Source organism: Sprattus sprattus (assembly GCF_963457725.1).
Source record: "Sprattus sprattus genome assembly, chromosome: 10".
NCBI classification, from domain to species: domain Eukaryota; kingdom Metazoa; phylum Chordata; class Actinopteri; order Clupeiformes; family Clupeidae; genus Sprattus; species Sprattus sprattus.
Window position 1 is genome coordinate 4,251,907 of NC_137908.1, and position 21,208 is coordinate 4,273,114.

Consider the following 21,208-nt stretch of genomic DNA (forward strand, 5'->3'; position numbering starts at 1 on the left):
CAATACTGTGCTTCCCTTCGGGCAAGCACACTAATAAAGAAAACTTGACGATAACAATACTGTGCTTCCCTTCGGGCAAGCACACTAATAAAGATTCAAGGGGAAAGCATGAAAATATGGATCCAAAGCAGATTATTTTAAATATAAAATGGAAAACACACTAAAACACACAGCAGTTTTGGTCTAGTTAGGCATTTTTAAACTGCTTCTGTTTTAAACGGCTCTGTAAATAGTTGTCTTGTTTGTTTTGGCACCGATGAGTCTTGCGTGGGATGCATATGAGTGCGCTTCCTCAATAGACCTACAGTCTGTTTTAAAAGGAAGTTCATTCTCTTTATTTATGCTTTACACAGTTGGTTCATTTACCAGAGTGATCAGCTACAGTACGGAGGATCTCTGTATGTGAGGGTTTCATTTAGGGTATTTGTAATAAGACATTTCTGTAGCAGAATTATCATGGAAAGCCTCAAGGTGCTCTACACAGTTCTGGAGGTGCTGATCGCTGTGGCATGTTGCCTTGGTAACCTGATGGTGATCTGGGCAGTGTGTACGAGTGGTACCATGCGGCAGCAGCCCACCTTCTGCTTCATCGTCTCTCTGGCCGTAGCCGACTTCCTGGTGGGGGCGGTACAAATACCGGTGGCGGTTCTGATGGACGACTGGGTCAAAACCTCGTTCAACTGCTGCCTGTTCCTCAGTTGTGTGTTTATTGTTCTGACCCAAGCTTCTGTCCATTCCTTGTTGGCAATCACCCTGGACCGGTTCCTGCGTGTCTACATCCCACTCAGGTAAGGTTCATCAACGCACTACAGTTTGTGTCATGCTTCTCTCCCAATCCCTGAACTGTCACATTAAAGAATTATTTGATGATTCATTTTTCTTTGCAGATGTATATTCGCACAGGAAGTATATTTCTTCAAGCATTGCTATTCTTGGAAGTGTGTTCGTGTTTTGTGGAAGCACTAGTGCTATAGTGTTTTGTGACAGGTCTAGTGCAGTAGTGTTTTAGTGATCGTGTTTTAAAGAACACTATGACAGTATTATGGAAAGCACATTTTATTAAGTGGTATCACATACCTGCCTGGGGATTCATTTTGTAAATAATATTTGCTACAGATATTAGAATGCTGCCCAGTATGGTCTGGTGTCTGAGACAAGGACACTCACAGGGGATAGAGTATATCACCAATAGATTTTATTAAATGCAATTCATTAAATACGAGCCTCTTAGGACCGCCACTTCCCCAATAAATAACCACCCCACTTGCTAAAAGCTAAAATCACCCAACCCACAGCAAAGCAAGGTAAATGAATAAAGGCACATGTTAGGAAGTAATTCTTCAATCAGCACAGCACACTAGGCTACTTATTACAAGCACACGCAAGGTCCGATTCACACACACACACTTGGTCAAGCTATGTGACAAAAGGGGAAAACAACTTACTAATCAAGCGAGCTGCTATTACTAGAGCTAAGGGCAAAATATGCTTCTTCGACTGCGTTACGCAGTTGCTTGCGACGGTTGGTTGGTGTTGCAAAGCAATTAAATGCTAGAACAGTAGGGGTGAGACATTTTGTTTTCCAAAGACCAGACAATCAAATTGCGGCGCTGAAAAAAAATTGTTGTATTTGTATATAAAAGTTGTTTGTTTGACTTTTTTCTGCTTAGATTTTTTGATAGTTAACGAGAAATAGAAACTGTTTAATGAAAAAACCCTGTTATTTTAACTGAAAAATACGTCTGAGGGGATTTGCGAGGTGACAGAGCCAGCTATCTAATGTTAGCATGCTACTACCCACAAGGTAAACAGCGATATTTTGATGGATTGACGGAGACAGATAGTTACAAAATTTGGGAGGTGCAGGTCAGGCCTCGGAGAGGTGCTTGGAGAGGGCTCTGCCTGTTTCAATAAATTAGGCTTAAGGCTACTGCCCATCTACAGGCCTCATTAAAAGCTAGACTACATTAATGAATAGACAGGGCAGCAAAAATATTATGAGACACACACACTGAAAGGTGTAAAATTCACAGACTTCGTTGTCTGACGATAAGATGATGTCAGTAAAGGATGGGTGGTAACCAGAGTATTGGTGGTAAAACAGGAAGTAAAGAAGTAATGTTGGTCTCTGACTGGTTAAGACCTGTGACCTGCTGGCAGCACTAAAAGCCACGAACAGCACCCACCCTCCGAGTGCAGTCGCAAACAGTCTCACCGCGTCTCCCATCCGTGTGCACTCTACTTCCTCTTATCCCCTCACTCCCAGGTGTACACAGTCAGTCCCAAAGCCTCAAATCAATTCATCATTCAATCACTCCCTCAGCCATTTGCAATATGTTAAAACACCTTTTACTGCAGTAATGTTCTTTTGAGTGAGAGAGAGTTTTGACTGTTATTGTGAGAGTTGCGCATGTTAACTGTGTCGTCCTCCACCACAGGTATAAGAGCACTGTGACACAGATTCGCTCCTGGTCTGTAGTGGGAGCCTGCTGGGTCTCTGCAGGTATTTTAGGCTTCGTACCCATGTTTGGATGGTATCGCCAAGACACTCTAGCACAGATGGAGGATTCTAACTCCACAACCATCACTTGTACGTTTCTGGATGTGATGCCAATGTCCTATCTGGTCAACTTCACATTCCTCACCTGCCTACTGCCACCCATGCTACTGATGCTGGTGTTGTACCTCTGCATCTTCATGAGGATCCACCAGCAGCTGAGAGGAGGTGGGGTGAGTGGCAGTGGGTCTCATTCCTACTACCATAAGGAGTGGAGTCTGGCTCGATCCCTACTTATTATCCTGGTGCTGTTTGCAGTCTGCTTGCTACCTCTGCGCTTCATGAACGTTGCCTCTTTCTATGGGCCGCCATTAACAGTTCCCCATCAAGCTTACTATGTTGGCATTCTACTCCTTCATGCACACTCAGCTGTTAACCCTGTTGTGTATGCAATGAAGATCCACAGCATTAAATCAGCTTTCAAGACGATGTGGGGGAGGTTCATGCTTTGCAAAGAGGACCAAGAGACAACAAGGAGCAGCCAGACCGCAGAAAATATCAACAGCATCACCACCAACAGAAATGAACAAAATATCAGGGTGTAGTCTCTGAAATGCCCCCATCAATGTCTCCAAATAACTCCATCTTAGTGAAACAAAAATAAATCACATATAAATGTGAAAAATATAGTGTGAAATTAATTTATTAACTTAATACTTCAGATACCATTTGGCACCATTTCACAGAATACGAAAGTTACTCTGCACACAATATAATTCAGGCTCACATTACATTAAACACTGAGGGTTATTTACATACTTTAGTGTCATTTCATTGTTATTTTTACATGCTGAGGAGTTGAATTTTCACACTTTCTTGGTATCATGGTTCACATTCACTATTAGGGGATGGCTTTTTGCTAAATGGCTTTTTGAATATGGATCAGTTTGTCTATTCATATGGGCAAATGAATCACTGACATTATCATGCCACGTCACAAGTCTGCCACTGCTGTTTTCAGAGTATTCTCCCAATAATTAATTTTACATGGATTATACAAAACTGTGCAGATTAGCGACTCCACCTAAGAATAACATCAGCCTGGATATATCTTCCTGAGGACAACCCATTGACTTGTGTCACTCTGTTGTTGACATTTGATTTTCATGCATACCCTCTAACTGTTTTGAGCTATTCTGTTCATTTTTCTTGGTTCTCAGGAGGATGTTTAACCTGCTTCCCCACACCCCACATATTGCTAACAGCTCATTGCTAATTTTAGGATGTGGTCTGATGTGGTGCAAAAGCTCCCCAGGCTCTGCTCGAAGCCATGCTCCTTCTTTGTATAGTTTCTAATAAATGAACACTGTTTTGGCTTTTAAACTCTGTTGGACTCTGTTATTTGTCATGTTTGAGAGCCGGACATGACAAATTGGGGGCTCGTCCTGTTTTGAATTTGGATTGTTTGGTGGTGCACGTTAGCTTGTTGTCTTCGTTGTGGCTGGGCACATTTTAGAAACCTGCTTGACCAAAGGAAGGTAGGTTGACGTGCTGGTGTAACGGTGTTGGAGCTAAGGCTATTTTGTTCCCCTGTTAGGCACAGCAGCGTTACTCCTTTAAGTTTCGCTGGGTTGTTTTTTTGTAGTGTTGGGGTGAAAGCGGTTAGAGTTTTTGCCTCGGGAGCATGTCTGTGGTTATGGGGTTGTTGCCAGTAACTGGTCGCTTCCTCATGCCAGTGGTCACAAGTGCATAAATACCCACCGCAAGTAACCTCATGAAGACCAGGGTTTCAGTTAGGTAGGATTTTGTAAGGCAGATAAAGGGGACACTTTTGGTTGCCGTGTTCCAGCCAGCAGGTTGTCTACTGCGTTCCGTTGGTCTGGGGTTTTAAGAAAACATTTAAAAAAAGAAAAAGGGGGGAAGTGTGCAACGCAGGGCACCCTGCGTTGCCGGTGGAAGGAGTTCTCCCCCTCGGTCAGTGGCAGTGGCAGTGACGGAGAGGGAAGAGCCTTAAGTTTGTGACTCAGGCATACTAGTGTGTAAGGCAGTGTCTGGGTATCAGGCAAGTAAGGTAGTGTCTGTGAATCAGGCCTGCTGGGATGTAAGATTCTGTGTATCAGACAAGTAAGGCAGTGTCTGTGCATCAGGCCTGCTGGGATGTAAGAGAATGTCTGCAAAGGCAAGTAAGAGTGTCTGGGTATCAGACAAGGAGGGCAGTATCTGTGAATCAGTTTAAACCTGTGTGTTATTAACCTCTCCTCTTCCGTTAGAGCTAAAAGGAGCCCGAGGTTGAGGGAGTGTTGCTGCAGGTGGTATGTTCCTTTTTGAAATTGTTTGTATCTCAGGGTTCCTGTGAGGACCCCGTTCTTATGGGGGAGGGTGTGACGACCCTGCCTCTTTTGAGTGCTGGGCTGGCTGCTTGTGTGTCTGTGTTTGTTTTGCAGATGAACAGCAGGTGTGGTTGGCTCGTTAGTCATTGAGAACACCTGGGACCGGTGTTCCCTGTGACTACAAAAGCACCTTCCACAGGTGCCAAGAGAGGCTTGAGACAGCAAGACCTGAGCTGTTCTTATGCTAGTCGTATTCTTAGATTTGTGCTATTTTTGTACAGAACCGGAAGTGGTCTTGTATTACACAAAAGGTTTTCACAGTGGTGTAGTGGTCCCTGGAGAAGTGGGTATACTCTTAATTTTTTTAAGCAGCCCATACAGCACAGGATAAACACCCTGTTTTGAGAAGTGGCTGTACGCAAAATACGCAAACTGAAAAATAAGTGGGTATACTCCGTATACCTGCGTATACCCTGGACTACACCACTGGGTTTTCAGTTCTTTTTTAAGTACAGGGAAATGTGTCAATACTTTTTTACGTGAGGTATTCGACAGTGCACTAGGATTCAGATGTGGCAGATAGAGATTTGGAGGAACAGGGATCTGATAGAGAGAGAGAGAGAGAATGGGGAAACCTTGCTCCCCAGGCTCTGCTCGAAGCCATGCTCCTTCTTTGTATAGTTGCTAGTGATGGCGAAATGAAACTTCATGAACCCTCGAAGCTTTCCAGCCAGACGTGTCGAAAAAAGGTTCACTACTCGAAGCGTCGTCCGCTCTCTAGTGACACCTGCAGGTCAATAAAAATACGGTGTAAGAAAGATTTTCTCGGGACAGTGAATTTGTTAAATTTGTTGTGGTGCGCAAGGCCTGCTAAAATAACATGCACACAAACGTATGGTGGAAGAAAACGTTTCTCCATTAATTCAAATTGCATTGTAGGCGAATACAATGACAATAAAAGATTTATTTTTGTATTCTTTGTTCTAATAATAGTTCGATCTGACCATTAAGAAATATATGGTGGCACAACAGTAAGCGATTCGGCTTGAACATTGATCTGTTTAGTTTCGAATCCTGACCAAAGCGAATTTAAACGGTGCTTTGGATTAAAATAAAAAGCCTGTTAATTATCTTTACTCTCTATGCCGTTGGAACAGAGTGAAAGTGCTTTTTGAATACTGGTCAGTACTTTTGTAAAGCCAATGAGTGCTTTTGGACAACTGGTCAGTGCAGGGCACTGAAAAGGGGGAGAAAGTGCTTTGTGCAACTGGATCAAGTTCTTTCTCTTCCTAACTAGCTCTATAACTCTATCTCAAATATTCTATACTACCAACAACACCAAACAATCTAAATCTCCAACTACAGCTAAATCTCCAACTATCGCCAATTCTCCAACCACTGACAATAACTACCACGAATACAAGATGAGTTTTGGGACGTCGTATAGTCGAAGCGTCCCGCGAAAAGTGAACGAACGAACCACTTGGTGAAGCACTTGATTCAAATGAGACTTCAGACGTCACCGGTGACGTCATCTCGGCAAAACGATACAAGCCTCGATACGCGCTCCGGTGAGTAAGTGCTTCATTTTCGCGACACAAGCTCCGAAGCCTCGGGTTCATTTGTAACATCACTAATAGTTGCTAATAAATGAACACTGTTTTGGCTTTTAAACTCTGTTGGACTCTGTTATTTGTCATGTTTGAGAGCCGGACATGACACATCCTACTGCCAATGGGAGATGGCAATGTTGCTTTTAGACTGGCCTCTAACCTGAAAACTGCCTGGCTTGGTAGTACCTGCCAGGGGTATGGTGTTTCTGCCTATGCAATCAGGACATATTCAATAAGTGTGACATAGTGATGGGCAGATGAAGCTTTGGCGAAGCATTGAACCATTAGGCACATTGCTTCAAAAATCGGTTCATTACTTGAAGCTTCAGTAACAGCGACCTCTCCTGGTGAAGTGCCAAGGTTGCAACTAAATGAACCCAGCTAGACAGTGGCAGGAGGTATTAAGACAATGACAATCTAGTGTACAGTGCACGCACCAAATCCCCCCCCCCCCCACACTATGTTTGTGTGTGTGTTTGTACACACATGCACCCGTAAACAAAGATTGTGATATATAAATATATTTTTGCAAATAAAGATTCATTATTTTTTGTATATTGTGTTATTGGGGAGAGTGCTTGGGGAAAGGATGTGCTTGGGGATTCGGATGTGCTGGGGAAATATGGCACAGGTTGGGTGTGCTTGTGTAACAACAAGTTATGGTCGATAGGGAACAGTCAGGGAAGTTTTTATGCTTTGAAGGCGCCTCTATTCGGACTCTTGCTAGTTGGTGGCGGCACCTGACTGGTCCGTGTGATGCGCTATGAACCACTCAGCTGGTTCATTCAGAGAATGAAGCAGTTGCTGGTTCGCACGTCATATGTCACGTGATTTTTCCGTACCAAAGCAACCTTCGAAGCAGTGGTTTGATGGTTGGCGTAGTTTATGGTTTGAATCACGTTCCGGCGCTTCAGTGTCAGACTGCCATCACTAGTGTGACACTCATGTGCATATTCAAATTAATTTCAAAAGAAACTTGTAATACAAAAAAGTTACTTTTTATGTATACTTTTACTATGTAAAGTTTTATTGTGGTAGGAGTAAAGGAAAAAATTAAGCCTATTGGGTGTATTTTGGGCATATTCGATTAGTGTATAGCTCATTTGCATATTCAAATTCATTTTCAAAGAAACTTGTAATACATTTATTTAAATTTTCATGGGTACTTTCATTGTGTAAAGTTTTATTTTGATAGGAGTAAAAGAAAAAAATACATTTTTGAGGTGTATTTTTGCCATGCATTATTAGCTCACATCTCAGATTGATGAGAATTAAACATATTTCCTCAGCTAGGATTTCTTAGGACTTTTAGTATGTTGTTTTGGACACCTCATAGAAATGATCTATGCTGAAAAAAAATATTTTAGAATTAGTTCTATTTTTGGCTCCAAAATGGGCTATTTTGCCTGGACTAATAAAGTTCAAGACAGGAGAGGGTGCTTCATCAAAGAATCTATGATTACATCACACAGGACCAGGCCCTAAAGGCTGCAACATGTCATGACATCAATCACAAAGGAAAGCTTGTTACCATGGCACCACTCACTATGGTGATAATGTTAGCACAGCCTGTAGTATGGTGCTAACACCTAAACGGCACAGCTGGCAGTGGTACAGTAGGTAGAGAAGACGGTTAGTAATCAGTACTAGTTCGATTCCCTTTCAAAAGTGTCCTTGAGCAAGACACTGAACGCCTAATTGCTCCTGATGTGCAGTGTGCCATCAGTGTAAATGTAAAATGTGTACAAATCCTTGTAAGTTGCTTTGGATAAAAGTGTCTGCTAAATGACTAACTGTAAATGTCTGCCTCTGCTGTTGTGATGGGTGTAGCCCAAGAACAAATGCACCAAAGGGCAAAGGCTATTGGCATTGTGTAGGCCTGAACTAAACTGCTAAAAGATGCTAAAGACAAGTGGGATGTATCTCTGTCAATTAGTAGCTACGGATACAGAACTCTGCAGTGTCCAAACCTTCCCTGAAACTTTATGAGACCTGCTACCGACATACAAATTCAAGGGTTCTTGTTTTAATTATTAGCACTGAATCCTCCTGAGTCCGACGGTGCAGTTTCCGAGTCCAGTGCAAGACTATGCACATTTCTATAAACCGAATAGCAAGCGACGTATAAAAGTCCTATCACCTGTGAACACTCATGTACAGTAAATTCCTGTGGATGATGAGTCTCGATCAGCCAATGCAAATGAAACGCTCTCACGCAGGCAGAGACTGTAGAGGGGTGGCATCCATTTCCTGATGTAAATAACTCACAAATAGTTGGAACCCTTTTCAGCCCACAACACCCCAAAACATTTTAGTAATTATAAACATTTGAATTTTGTTAATTAATTAGGGGAGCCATGAAAAAAAAACACTACCATTTTCTAAGAAAACATTGATACATCCTTGCGTTTCATCACAATTCAGTCTTTTACTAACACATTTTAGGGGGCAGTTAAACTTTCATTTACTGTAACAATAGCGGATACAATACCAGAATCATTCATTTCATGGAACAGTGTGACACCGACAGTGTCCCTCTCAAGGGGGTCAGTGGTAACAACATGCTGTTTTTACTATGCTAGTTGCTTTTCATATGTTATTTGTTTTGATTATGTGTGCGTGTGTGTGTAACACATACTGTAAAACATGCTGTTTTTACTATATGCTAGATGCTTTTCATACGCTATTTGTTTTGATTATATGCGTGCGTGGGTGTGTGTGTGTGTGTGTGTGTGTGGGTGTGTGTGTGTGTGGGTGTGTGCGTGCGAGCGTGTTCAACTCATACAGTTTTAATTCTGTAGAATCATGCAAATTACATATGACGCGTGTGCAGGTTTTCCTGTTTCTCAGGAAATGCATGAATATCTGTGAGTGGCATCAGTAGAGCTTCAGCCTCTGTTACAAAAGGAGTTTTATGTGAGAGTTTCATTTAGGGTATTTGTATTTAGATAATACTCTTGCAGAATTGTCATGCACAGCCTCAAGGTGCCTTACACAGTACTGGAGGTGCTGATCGCTGTGGCATGTTGCCTTGGTAACCTGATGGTGATCTGGGCAGTGTGGACGTGTGGTGCCATGCGGCGGCAGCCCACATTCTGTTTCATTATCTCTCTGGCCGTAGCCGACTTTCTGGTGGGGGCGGTGGCTGTACCTGTGGCGATTCTGGTGGACAGTCAGGTCAGAATCCCCTTCTATGGTTGTGTGGCTCTCTGTTCTATGGTGATTGTTCTGACCCAAGCTTCTGTCCATTCCTTGTTGGCTATCGCCCTGGACCGGTTCCTGCGTGTCTACATCCCACTCAGGTAAGGTTCCTCAACACACCTGTGTTCACCTAGCTCCTCTCCCCATTCCTGAACGCTGTCACATTAAAGAGTTATTCCGACTTTTGAAGATACGTTTTTCTTTGCAAATTTTGAGTATATTTCCTCAAGAATAATAACTATATTTTAATGAAATGCATTGTATTCAAATGTAGTAACTTTTGAAAATGAATTGTGAGAGTGATGTATCATACTAGTGTTTTCTAAAACTCCACCACAGGTATAAAACTTCAGAGGTTTTTTAGAGTCCTGTGACACATTGCACTTTCACTGCAGCCATTTTCTTGTGTGAGAGAGAGAGATTTGACTGTTCTTGTGAGAGTCGCGCATGTTAACTGTGTCGTCCTCCTCCACCACAGGTATAAGAGCACTGTGACCCAGACTCGCTCCTGGTCTGTAGTGGGAGCCTGCTGGGTCTCTGCAGGTATTTTAGGCTTCGTTCCCATGTTTGGATGGTATCGCCAAGACACTCTAGCACAGATGGAGGATTCTAACTCCACAACCATCACTTGTACGTTTCTGGCAGTGATTCCAATATCCTACATGGTCAACTTTAACTTCCTCAGCTGCCTACTGCCACCCATGCTACTGATGCTGTTGTTATACCTCTGCATCTTCATGAGGATCCACAAGCAGCTGAGAGGAGGTGGGGTGAGTGGCAGTGGGTCTCATTCCTACTACCACAAGGAACGGAAACTCACCCGTTCCCTCGTCATCATTCTGGTGCTGTTTGCAGTCTGCTGGCTGCCTCTGCACTTCCTGAACGCTGCCTCTTTCTACGGAGTTATGGTTCCTCGCCAGGCTTTCTATGTCGGCATCGTCCTCTCTCACGCCAACTCTGCCATTAATCCAGTGGTGTATGCACTGAAAATCCGCAAGCTCAAATCTGCTTTCAAGGCAATTTGGATGAGGCACTTTCTTTGCAAGGAGGGCCAAGATACTGTAGTCAATATCAACAGTACCATCAGCACAAGAAATTAGCCAAACAGGACATTGTGATCTGCAGATCTACAGTGTACTCTATGTTGACTCCATCTCATACAGTACACCAGAGCGCTTCACAGTGTAAAAATATAATGTGAAAAACTGTTATAGAGTTAAATTCAAAAGCATGGTAAATGCACTCTACATGATGCTTTGTTCAAGTTCCCATTGCATTTAAAACTGGAATGATAATATATCTGTTTACTTTAGTTGAAGTGGCCTAACATGCTATGTACTTAATATATAAAATTAGTGATTGTATAATAGATGACCTATTCAACTTATGCTAGAACATTGAACCAAAGGATGCTTAAAATGAACCGTGACTAGAATCTTATTTAACATGTTAGAGGTGGATGTAATAGTCATATGATCTTTTTTAAGAGCACTGTTTCTCAGTCAGGGTGGGCTGTTTCTCAGTCAACCATCAGTGTTTCCCTCACAGCTTCCTTTACAAGCACTGTGACATCTACAGCTTCTTGAAATAGCGTGTCACCAGTTAGCCTTCACCATAGTCGGGATCAAAGGGTGTGGTAATTTTTTATGCAGTTCCCCTTCCCTGCCAGCAGAGGTCATACGTTACAAATATCATGATCATGCAATAATCCCTGCGGCTCTTTAGCACCCTCTTCTGGTTGACTAAATATTGAACAACCACATTTGCCAACCCACAGGGACAACGCTGTGGTCGGCTAGTGGGAAACAGACTAATGTCAGCTAGCTAGTACATGGGATGGATATTCACATAGCCCCAGATGACCATATATAAGTTGCAAGATATGTTACTCACCAAAGCTGCCTGAAATGTTTCCCAATTTATTATGTGTCCTTAAGTACTATGTATTTAATTCAATTCAATTCAATTCAATTCAATTCAATTCAATTCAGTTCAATTCAATTCAATTCAATTCAATTCAATTCAATTCAATTCAATTCAATTCAATTCAATTCAATTCAATTCAATTCAATTCAATTCAATTCAATTCAATTCAATTCAATTCAATTCAATTCAATTCAATTCAATTTAAATTCAATTCAATTTTATTTGTATAGCGCCATAACAATACAATTGCCTCTAGGCGCTTAACAGAGCCCAGAGCCTAAACCCCCCGGCAATTTAATGACTGATTATAATGATTAATGTGTGCTCTAATGTGTGTTGTACTGGCACATGTTGTACAGGCTGTAGTAACATAAAATAAAAAGTAGAAGTTCATTGTACTATTTATTACCCATGTAAATACACTGTTATAAATGGTAAATGGACTGCATTTACATAGCGCTTTTCTACTCATAGAGTTTACACGTCAGTCCCAAAACCTGTTGGGGGTTCAGTGTTGTGCTCAAGGACACTGACTTCGACACTTGGTCAGGATTGAACTAGCGACCTTCCTCTACCTCCTCTCCCTTCTGAACCACTGTCGCCCCCCCAAAAAAGAAGTGAAGTAAAGTGGGACCCTACGGATCACTTCCTGTCAGATACATACTCCTTCCAAATCTATGACATTATTTAAATTTGTATCATAACTGACTTTACATTTACACATTTAGTAGACGCTTTTATCCAAAGCGACTTACACATTTTTACATTTACACTGATGAGACATTGCACATCAGGAGCAATTAGGGGTTCAGTGTCTTGCTCAAGGACACTTCGACAGGGAATCAAACTAGCAACCTTCTGATTACTAAACGACTTCTCTACCTCCTGTACCACTGTCGGCGAGTTCAGATCATCTGCTGAGAAGTACGTTTTTCAGTGGACACACATAACTATCATTCTACCATAATGGGCAGGTTTACATGTCTGATGCTTGTGATCAGGTTAATGAGTGCATTTATTTAAAAATGTCTCGATTTGTGGGGCTTGTGGATCAAATGTGAACCCTTAAAGTTATAAATGTATGGCCGTTCTGCTTCCTGTGTGCGTGGCTCTGAACTGAGCATGACATGTCTTACTGGTGAAGCAAGAGGAGCTTGAAGAAGCAGTCATCCACTACCGTAGTGTTAGCGTTCAAAATCCCCAAAAAGCCACGCTTAAGTTGACTTGCTTTTATTGGTTGCTAATGCACAATATGGTTGAAAAAGTATGTAATTGTAGACACAAAAACACATAACACCAGTCGATCGCCAACATGTATTTTAATTCTCAAAGCCATCATGTTCAGACATATTGACATTTTGTCAGGCAAATGTAATGCTCTTTTGTTAAAGATACTTACTCTTTGGAGAAGGCAGAGTGTAGAGAACAACCCAGACACTAGTTTAGTGGATCCCTCGAGGAAGGCAATAGACTGTATAGTTATCACCACCCAGACACTTGTTCAGTGTGGCCCTCGAGGAAGGCAATAGACTGTATAGTTATCACCACCCAGACACTTGTTCAGTGTGGCCCTCGAGGAAGGCAATAGACTGTATAGTTATCACCACCCAGACACTTGTTCAGTGTGGCCCTCGAGGAAGGCAATAGACTGTATAGTTATCACCACCCAGACACTTGTTCAGTGTGGCCCTCGAGGAAGGCAATAGACTGTATAGTTATTACCTAAACAGGGATTCATCCCTCCCACAAACTATACAACCTACTACCTCACCTCGCCGAGACACGTCATCACACGAGAGAGAGCTGTCTACTGGTCACACATACACGAGAGAGCTGGACACACACACACACACACACACACACACACACTAGAGAGCTGTCCACTGGTCACACACACAAGAGAGAGAGCTGTACCGGACACACACACACAAGAGAGAGCTGTCCACTGGACACACACACACACGCGAGAGAGCTGTCCACGAGAGAGCTGTCCACTGGACACACACACACACGAGAGAGCTGTTCAGTGGACACACAAACACACGAGAGAGAGCTGTAGACTGGACACACACACACACACACACAAGAGAGCTGTCTACTGGACACACACACACACACAAGAGAGTTGTCCACTGGTCACACACTCACGAGAGGACTGTCCGCAGGACACATACACACACGAGAGAGCACACACGAGAGAGCACACACGAGAGAGAGTTATCCACTGGTCACACACACACACACGAGAGAGCTGTTCAGTGGACACACATACACACGAGAGAGAGCTGTACACTGGACACACACACACACAAGAGAGCTGTCTACTTGACACACACACACGCGAGAGAGATGTCCACTGGTCACACACACACACACGAGAGAGAGATGTCCACTGGACACACACACACACACACACACACATGAGAGGGCTGTCCATCAGCAAAAGGATAAGTCCACTAACAGTGTATAATAGGACAGATTTCATAAAAGTTTGGATATTATTATTATTATTATGCATGTTTTAAAAGTAAACATGTCATGGCTGATACCCTATCCCCCCATTGGTCGTCACATCAGTTGGTGGCCAATGATTTGATGGTGTTTTTTGACCAGTATCTGTAATTGTCCTGACAGTTTTTCAAAGTGTTGGATGCTACTGATAACATAACAGCTTATGTTAGCATATGCTTGTTGCCTTTCGTATCATTATAATTTTAGAAAGCTAACATGACGATTTCTGATTGTGGTCACAACATCAACGGAAATTAATCGACGGGAATGAAAGTCACTTTAACACCTTTACATGGTATCTGCCATGACATGTCCATGACGTTGCTATGGTAACAGAGGGGCTCACATAAAGTGTTACCAAATATCGCTTGATGGTGGAATGCATCAGTGCTAGATGAAGACAGGTGTGACATGTTTGGGTGTGAGTTTGTGACCTGGATGTTTCCGTCAGATGTGCAGAGGTCAGTCTCTGTTGAGGTCAGTCTGTCTCTCTAGGAAAGACAGTAGATTGTATAGTTATCTCAGAGAGCTGTCCACTGGACACACACACGAGAGAGCTGTACACTGGTCACACACACACACACACGAGAGAGACACACAGCCACAAGAGAGAGAGTTGTACACTGGACACACACACACATACACACACACACAAGAGAGCTGTCCACTGGACACACACACGAGAGAGCTGTCCACTGGTCACACACACACTTGAGAGTGCTGTCCACTGGACACACACACACACAAGAGAGCTGTCCACTGGACACACACACACACACACACAACAGAGCTGTCCACTGGTCACACACACACGAGAGAGTGCTGTCCACTGGTCACACACACACGAGAGAATGCTGTCCACTGGTTACACACACACACAAGGACTGTCCACTGGATGTGCAGAGTTCTCTGTTGAGGTCAGTCTGTCTCTCTAGGAAAGACAGTAGATTGTATAGTTATCTCAGAGAGCTGTCCACTGGACACACACACGAGAGAGAGCTGTCCACTGGTCACACACACACACTTGAGAGTGCTGTCCACTGGTTACACACACACACACAAGAGGACTGTCCACTGGATGTGCAGAGTTCTCTGTTGAGGTCAGTCTGTCTCTCTAGGAAAGACAGTAGATTGTATAGTTATCTCAGAGGGGGGGCTCCTACCCCACAACTATTCAATCTACTACCTCAACCTCAAGGACAGCCGTTGTCGGGCAAGAAGACGTCGTCACTTCTCTCCGGTCTCTGGTTGGTTAAACCTTGTTATCTGACCTGAACAGAAAATGTATTAATTAAAAACTACTAATCTGACACGGTGTAAACGTTTGATTAGCACGCTTACTGTGTATTTTGGTCATATAGTTACGTAAAACAAGTTTTACGTTCGGTTAACAAGTTACTTGTGTGTTTAGTTGTATGACTTTGTAAAAGTTCGGTAAACAAGTCAGTTGAGTATTGAGCCGTATATAACTTCACAAAAATAATAAATAAATAAATAACACGTTTGTCGTTCGATCGTTTAAGGGTCAGGCGAACAACACAAGTTCTCAACGAAAAAGTAAAGGTCCTGGTATTAGGCAATTAAACGGAGTAAATCACCCACTTCCGGTTTCAATACATCTTCTAGCGGCAACACGTCTTCTTGCCCGACAGCCGTCATTCTGCAGGTAGCCGTCTCTCTGTCAGGAATGGCCTGGTAGCAGCACAGCAGAACAATGACCTGGAGAAGAAGAAAGACAGAGAGAGAGAGAGAGAGAGAGAGAGCGAGAGAGAGAAGGAGCAAGAGAGAGAGCGAGAGAGAGAGCGAGAGAGAGAGAGAGATCGAGAGAGAGAGATAAGGCACTCTATTAGTAATGTAACGTATACATGAATGATGGCTTAAGACGTAAAGTGTAATTTGCAGTCTGAGCATTGCGATTGAAATATCCTCTCCAGGATGTAGGAGGAAGGGTTCAAATGTGCCAATGCAAACAGCTCACAGAGGGACCTGTTGAGTGAAAATACATCAACCAGTTGACAAGTGGATATACTGAACATGCATCAGTGCTTCAAGCATGCACACACACCCAGCTCCAAATGACCTCACATTAACCCCTTCAGCAGGGGAGTGTTAAACGTTCTTATTTCATCACACAATGTAAGATTCTGAAATTCCACGATATATTAGACGGAGCCAAATGTTCTTTAGAGCGTTCTTTCAACATTCTACAAACTCTGGTGTGATGGTGCCTGCTGAAGGGTTAAGCGACCTGTTACACTGAGACTAATAGAAAGTGTATCCACGCCTGTTACACTGAGGCTAATAGAAAGTGTATCCACGCCTGTTACACTGAGGCTAATAGAAAGTGTATCCACGCCTGCTAAAACCTGGACTGGCTCAGGTCAGGGCTATAGCCTCCCACTGGTGGGGGAGTCCGAGGCTCCTCTCAGCCCTTAGCCTGCTGATGGGATGAGAGTTCTCTGCCTGACATTATCTTGAATATCACAGGAGGGAGTCTGGTAACAGTTTTACAGGGAATCCCCCCCAAGGAACAATTTGATTGTCTAAAAAAAAAAACAGGGAGTGACGTTCCATTTAAGCTCCCAACTGAATCCATACAACAGCCCACCTCAGAAATGTTCAACTTGAATGCTGACTTTGTCCCAAGGAATTAGCTGACAGCGTCCTAGCACCCGACACAGGTGGGTCATTAGGATGAAAAAGGCTGCCTGTTGTACTTACAAAGGCAGTGGCTTTTTTCCCCTTCAGAGCATTACAACACCATCATGAAGCGGTGCGATGGGCTTCTCAGAGTGTGCTAATTTCTGGAAGGCTTAAGCGTAACTCACTGGCATCCAGAGAGGTTGGCGTGAAATAGAGGCAAGCAGCGCCAGGAGGAACGAGTGCCCGTTTTCTCACAAACTTGGCTCTTTACCGCCCCACAAACCAGCGCAAGCTTGCTGTTTAACAGGCAGAAGTAAAGAGCAGAGTTTAAACATGGCTTCCCCCAGCTGACTCCCGCTAGCCTGCACAAAGCCATGCGTATATAGGCTGCTGCCACCAATGCAAAGAGGGGAGAGAGAAGACCAAACAAAATGGCCGCTCTTCGGCCATTTTAGGGAAGGACTTAGCTTTCTCAAGTCAACACGAAGGGGGAGACACAGGATATTTCCTCTAGAACTTAACGACGATTACACCAAAATCCCGCAACACAGACCAGACAGCTGATAAGCAGTCCAACATATCACAATACAGATTGACTTGTGTCACACAACATAAAAGCAATGCGTGTCTGTATGTTAGTTACATGACATTAATTCTCTGCCACAAGTTATAGAAGCAGTTTTCGTTCCAGGCTGGTGAAACGAACATGTGCTCGTTACCAGCCTAACCAGGATGTCGCTGATTCATTGACATGACGCAGCAAAAATATAACCCCATATTTGCTATCTCCAATATTGTATGTGTCCTAAAGGAATACGACTCGTCAGCTCACCTAAACAAACTTAAATGTGAGTAATGGTTGAAAATGGTGGTGCTGAGTCGTGTTAAAGTTCCAGCTGAGAGCTAAGGACAATGCCACTGGCTGGCAGACTGCCTCCATTCCTCTGGGTTGCTAGACGGGGTCAGATCGAGAGTTATGTGTGTGTGTGTCTGTGTGTGTCTGTGTGTGTGTGTGTATATGTGTGTGTGTGTGTGTGTGTGTGAAGAAGGACTTGTCGGTTTGCATAAATTAGCATGTGAAGCAGAGGCCGTTGAAAGGCGGCAGGGCAGGTCATTTGCATGTAGGATTGCGCTCTGAACTGATGACAGCGGACGCCGATGGGAACGATTTGAGAGAACAACAGGGCAGTGAGGGGCAGTGAGAGGAGAGGGGAGAACAGCAGGGTATTGGTGCAGTAAGGGATCTTCACAGGCCAGAGAGAGGAGATGAGAGACCAGCAGAATAGCAGGGCATTGAGGTCCTTCAGGGCCAGAGAGAGGAGAGGAGAGAACAGCAGGGCATTGGGGCAGTGAGAGGAGAGAACAGCAGGGCATTGGGGCAGTGAGGGGCCGTGAGAGGAGAGAACAGCAGGGCAGTGAGGGATCTTCAGGGCCAGAGAGAGGAGAGGAGAGAACAGCAGAACAGCAGGGCATTAGGGCAGTGAGGGGCCGTGAGAGGAGAGGAGAGAACAGCAGGGCAGTAAGGGATCTTCAGGGCCAGAGAGAGGAGAGGAGAGACCAGCAGAACAGCAGGGCATTAGGGCAGTGAGGGGCCGTGAGAGGAGAGGAGAGAACAGCAGGGCAGTAAGGGATCTTCAGGGCCAGAGAGAGGAGAGGAGAGACCAGCAGAACAGCAGGGCATTAGGGCAGTGAGGGGCCGTGAGAGGAGAGGAGAGAACAGCAGGGCAGTGAGAGGAGAGGAGAGAACAGGAAAGAGCAGGGGTGAAGAGAGAGGAGAGGATTTAAAATGGGAACAGAAATGAGAAAGGATGAGAGGAGAGGAGGAGAGCAAAGAAGACAGGAAGAACAGGAGGAAAGGAGGAGAGGACAGAGGATAGGCTCTCTTAGAGTCCTTAATTGAGACGTTGAATTAATTAGACGGTAAATGGTGTCAGGATCCTGTGCCACAGAATGAGATGGAGGGACAGATACCCATTCAGATGACACAGAGGAGAAAGTGTGTGTGTGTGTGTGTGTGTGTGTGTGTGTGTGTGTGTGTGTGTGTGTGTGTGTGTGAGTGTGTGTGTGCGAGTGTGTGTATGAGGGGCCAGATAGTCCTTTTCCCCATCATATTTTGTATTTGTACTGAAATTGCAACTATGTGGTACAACGCTAACAATAATTCATCTTTGCAGGATCATATTGCCTTTTTTTAATTTTAGGTGAGATATAATTTGCTTCATTAACAGTATAGTATGTCTTCCCACATAAATAATTACGCCTGACTGCTACCGTATATGTTAGCGAGTTTCGACTACTTCTGATCTCCTGCTACTAACTATCCCAGTGAAAGCTGAGGTTATGACCTGGCCTACTTCTGTCTGTATTTCTGTTGGCATTCCGAGATCCTCCCTCCAAATCTAATCTGGAGAGAGGATCTTGGAATGCAGACAGACAGACAGGCAGACAGGAAGACAGGCAGACAGACAGACAGACAGACAGACAGACAGCTGTAAACAGACACCTCCAGTGGCAGAGATCTTCACCAAAGAAAGATGAACACAGATGGGGAAGATGGAAAGTGTTGGACGACCTGGGGAGTCTCATGTGGTCTCTAGAGGTGAGCGTAGAGAGGGAGATGACATGACACACCCTGCTCTCTAGTGCCAGACTATTCAAATTGTGACATCCACAAAAGTGTTATCTTTGTGTTTTTCAAAATGGTGTTTTATTTTGATAATACTGCTTTCATCGATTTTAAGAAGGTATTTTATTTTGAAGGGAAATAAAGTGTTTGATGCCAGCAGGGCGGAAGTGATGAGGTGATCTGCAGAACGTGTGGTAATCGGTGAACTCAAGTTCAATAAAGAAACTGCGGAGAACGCAAAAGTTAAGAAGCTGTTGTCCTGCCTCTTCAATTATTTTGCTGAAATTTCAGAATATTATCTGTCAGCTAAGTGCTGCGGTACCTGTTACAAAATGCCAAAATGGAAGTTGTTGGACCTCTTTGCTTAAAAATGATGATGATCAGCTCTCTGGTTGTGTTGGACGACCTGGGGAGTCTCATGTGGTCTCTAGAGGGGAGAGTCGAGAGGGAGATGACATGACACACCCAGCTCTCTAGTTCCAGACTATTCAAATTCCAAAATGGAAGTTGTTGGACCTCTTTGCTAAAAAATTATGATGATCTAGGGCACATGTGTCAAACTCAAGGCCCGGGGGCCTGATCAGGCCCGACAAGCCATTTAATCTGGCCCGCAAGCTCCTCAGAATGTTGCAAAAAGTTCCAATGATTTGAATGAGCAACGGTAAAATTGAATTTGGTTGGCCTAATTTTCCCTCAAGATTAATAAAGTATCAATCTATTTATCTATCAGAGCTTGTCTCCCGCGGCCGCTGGTAAGTCCCACAATGCACTGTCCCCGCGTTGGTAGCATACGTCAATTTAGGGAGCGCTTGCTCCACTGTCCGGCCCTTGACTTACACCCATTTTTTTTATTTCGGCCCTCTGTGTATTTGAGTTTATCACCCCTGATCTAGGGTATGGTCTGTATTCTGAGCGTTTAAGTGGTTATTAGCAGGCGATACAAAGCTGTTGGGTGGCATGTAATGCTATGCTGGCTATGACCTTTCAAATGCTAAAGAGCAGAGCCTTTGGAGAACATGGTGTTAGCATGATGATCATCTCACTGGTAAGCCCGTCAACATTCAAATGCTGAATAATGGGGGAGGTGGAAGTAGTTTGATGGCAAGTTATTAATGTATGATCTCTAAGCTAAAGCTAATTAGGGCGGAAAGCAGACCCTGCTGGAGACAAAGTGTTGATATGATAATCATCTCACTGCTTTTCAGCCTGTGACTATGCCAATGCTAAATAACAAGGAAAGTGAAAGTTAATTGATGACACATTTGAATGTGTATTGGCCTGTAACTGTTACCTGTGAGTATTTAAAGGCTAAATGGGATGAAAAGCGGACTCTGTTAGAGAACATGTGTTAATGTGAGGATCATCTCACTGCTATTTAGCTTGTTAGCATTCAGGAGATAAATAGCAGGTGAAGCGAAGCTGTTTACTTCTTAACCAGCTACCCCCCTGCCTTCCAGTGTCACACAGGCTATAAGGAGTGTGGAGAAAGCTTCCTGTTTGTGGTGGAGGGGTTTTGGCACGGCGCTCGGGAAGTTTGGCATGGCGTGTGGTTCTGCCATCTGTGAGGCATCCGTTGCCGTGCCCTCTGCACTGTGTTCCACGTCACCTACACACAATGCCCCCACGTCCCTGCACCGGCACTTCCTGTTAGCGCAGTGTGTGTGTGTGTGTGTGCATGCAGTGTGTGTGTGTGTACACACAGAAAAGCTTCAATATGGGAGGTTTTATTGTTAGTCAAATATGCCGTTAGATCTGGCGCCACCTCTGAGTTCTATAGGCAGAATTAACTGTTTGCGTCCGGCTCCTTCCTGTTTAGGTTTTGTTGTGTTTCTTTTCGACTTCCCCTCCTGACTAATGTGAC

At 43.9% G+C, this 21,208-nt stretch overlaps 2 protein-coding genes across 2 annotated transcripts; both read left to right on the forward strand.

The window, feature by feature from the left end:
* Positions 1-456: 456 nt before the first annotated feature.
* LOC308371362 (adenosine receptor A1-like) lies at positions 457-3,102 on the forward strand (the record flags this gene model as incomplete). The annotated part of the gene is made up of 2 exons (XM_080846227.1): positions 457-788; positions 2,439-3,102. 2 exons carry the CDS (start codon positions 457-459, stop codon positions 3,100-3,102), a joined length of 996 nt encoding a protein of 331 aa, XP_080702353.1.
* Positions 3,103-9,410: 6,308 nt separating this feature from the next.
* On the forward strand, positions 9,411-10,741 carry LOC308371364 (adenosine receptor A1-like; the record flags this gene model as incomplete). The annotated part of the gene is made up of 2 exons (XM_080846229.1): positions 9,411-9,742; positions 10,120-10,741. The coding sequence occupies 2 exons, from the start codon at positions 9,411-9,413 to the stop codon at positions 10,739-10,741; spliced, it is 954 nt and encodes a 317-aa protein (XP_080702355.1).
* Between the last annotated feature and the right edge of the window lie 10,467 nt (positions 10,742-21,208).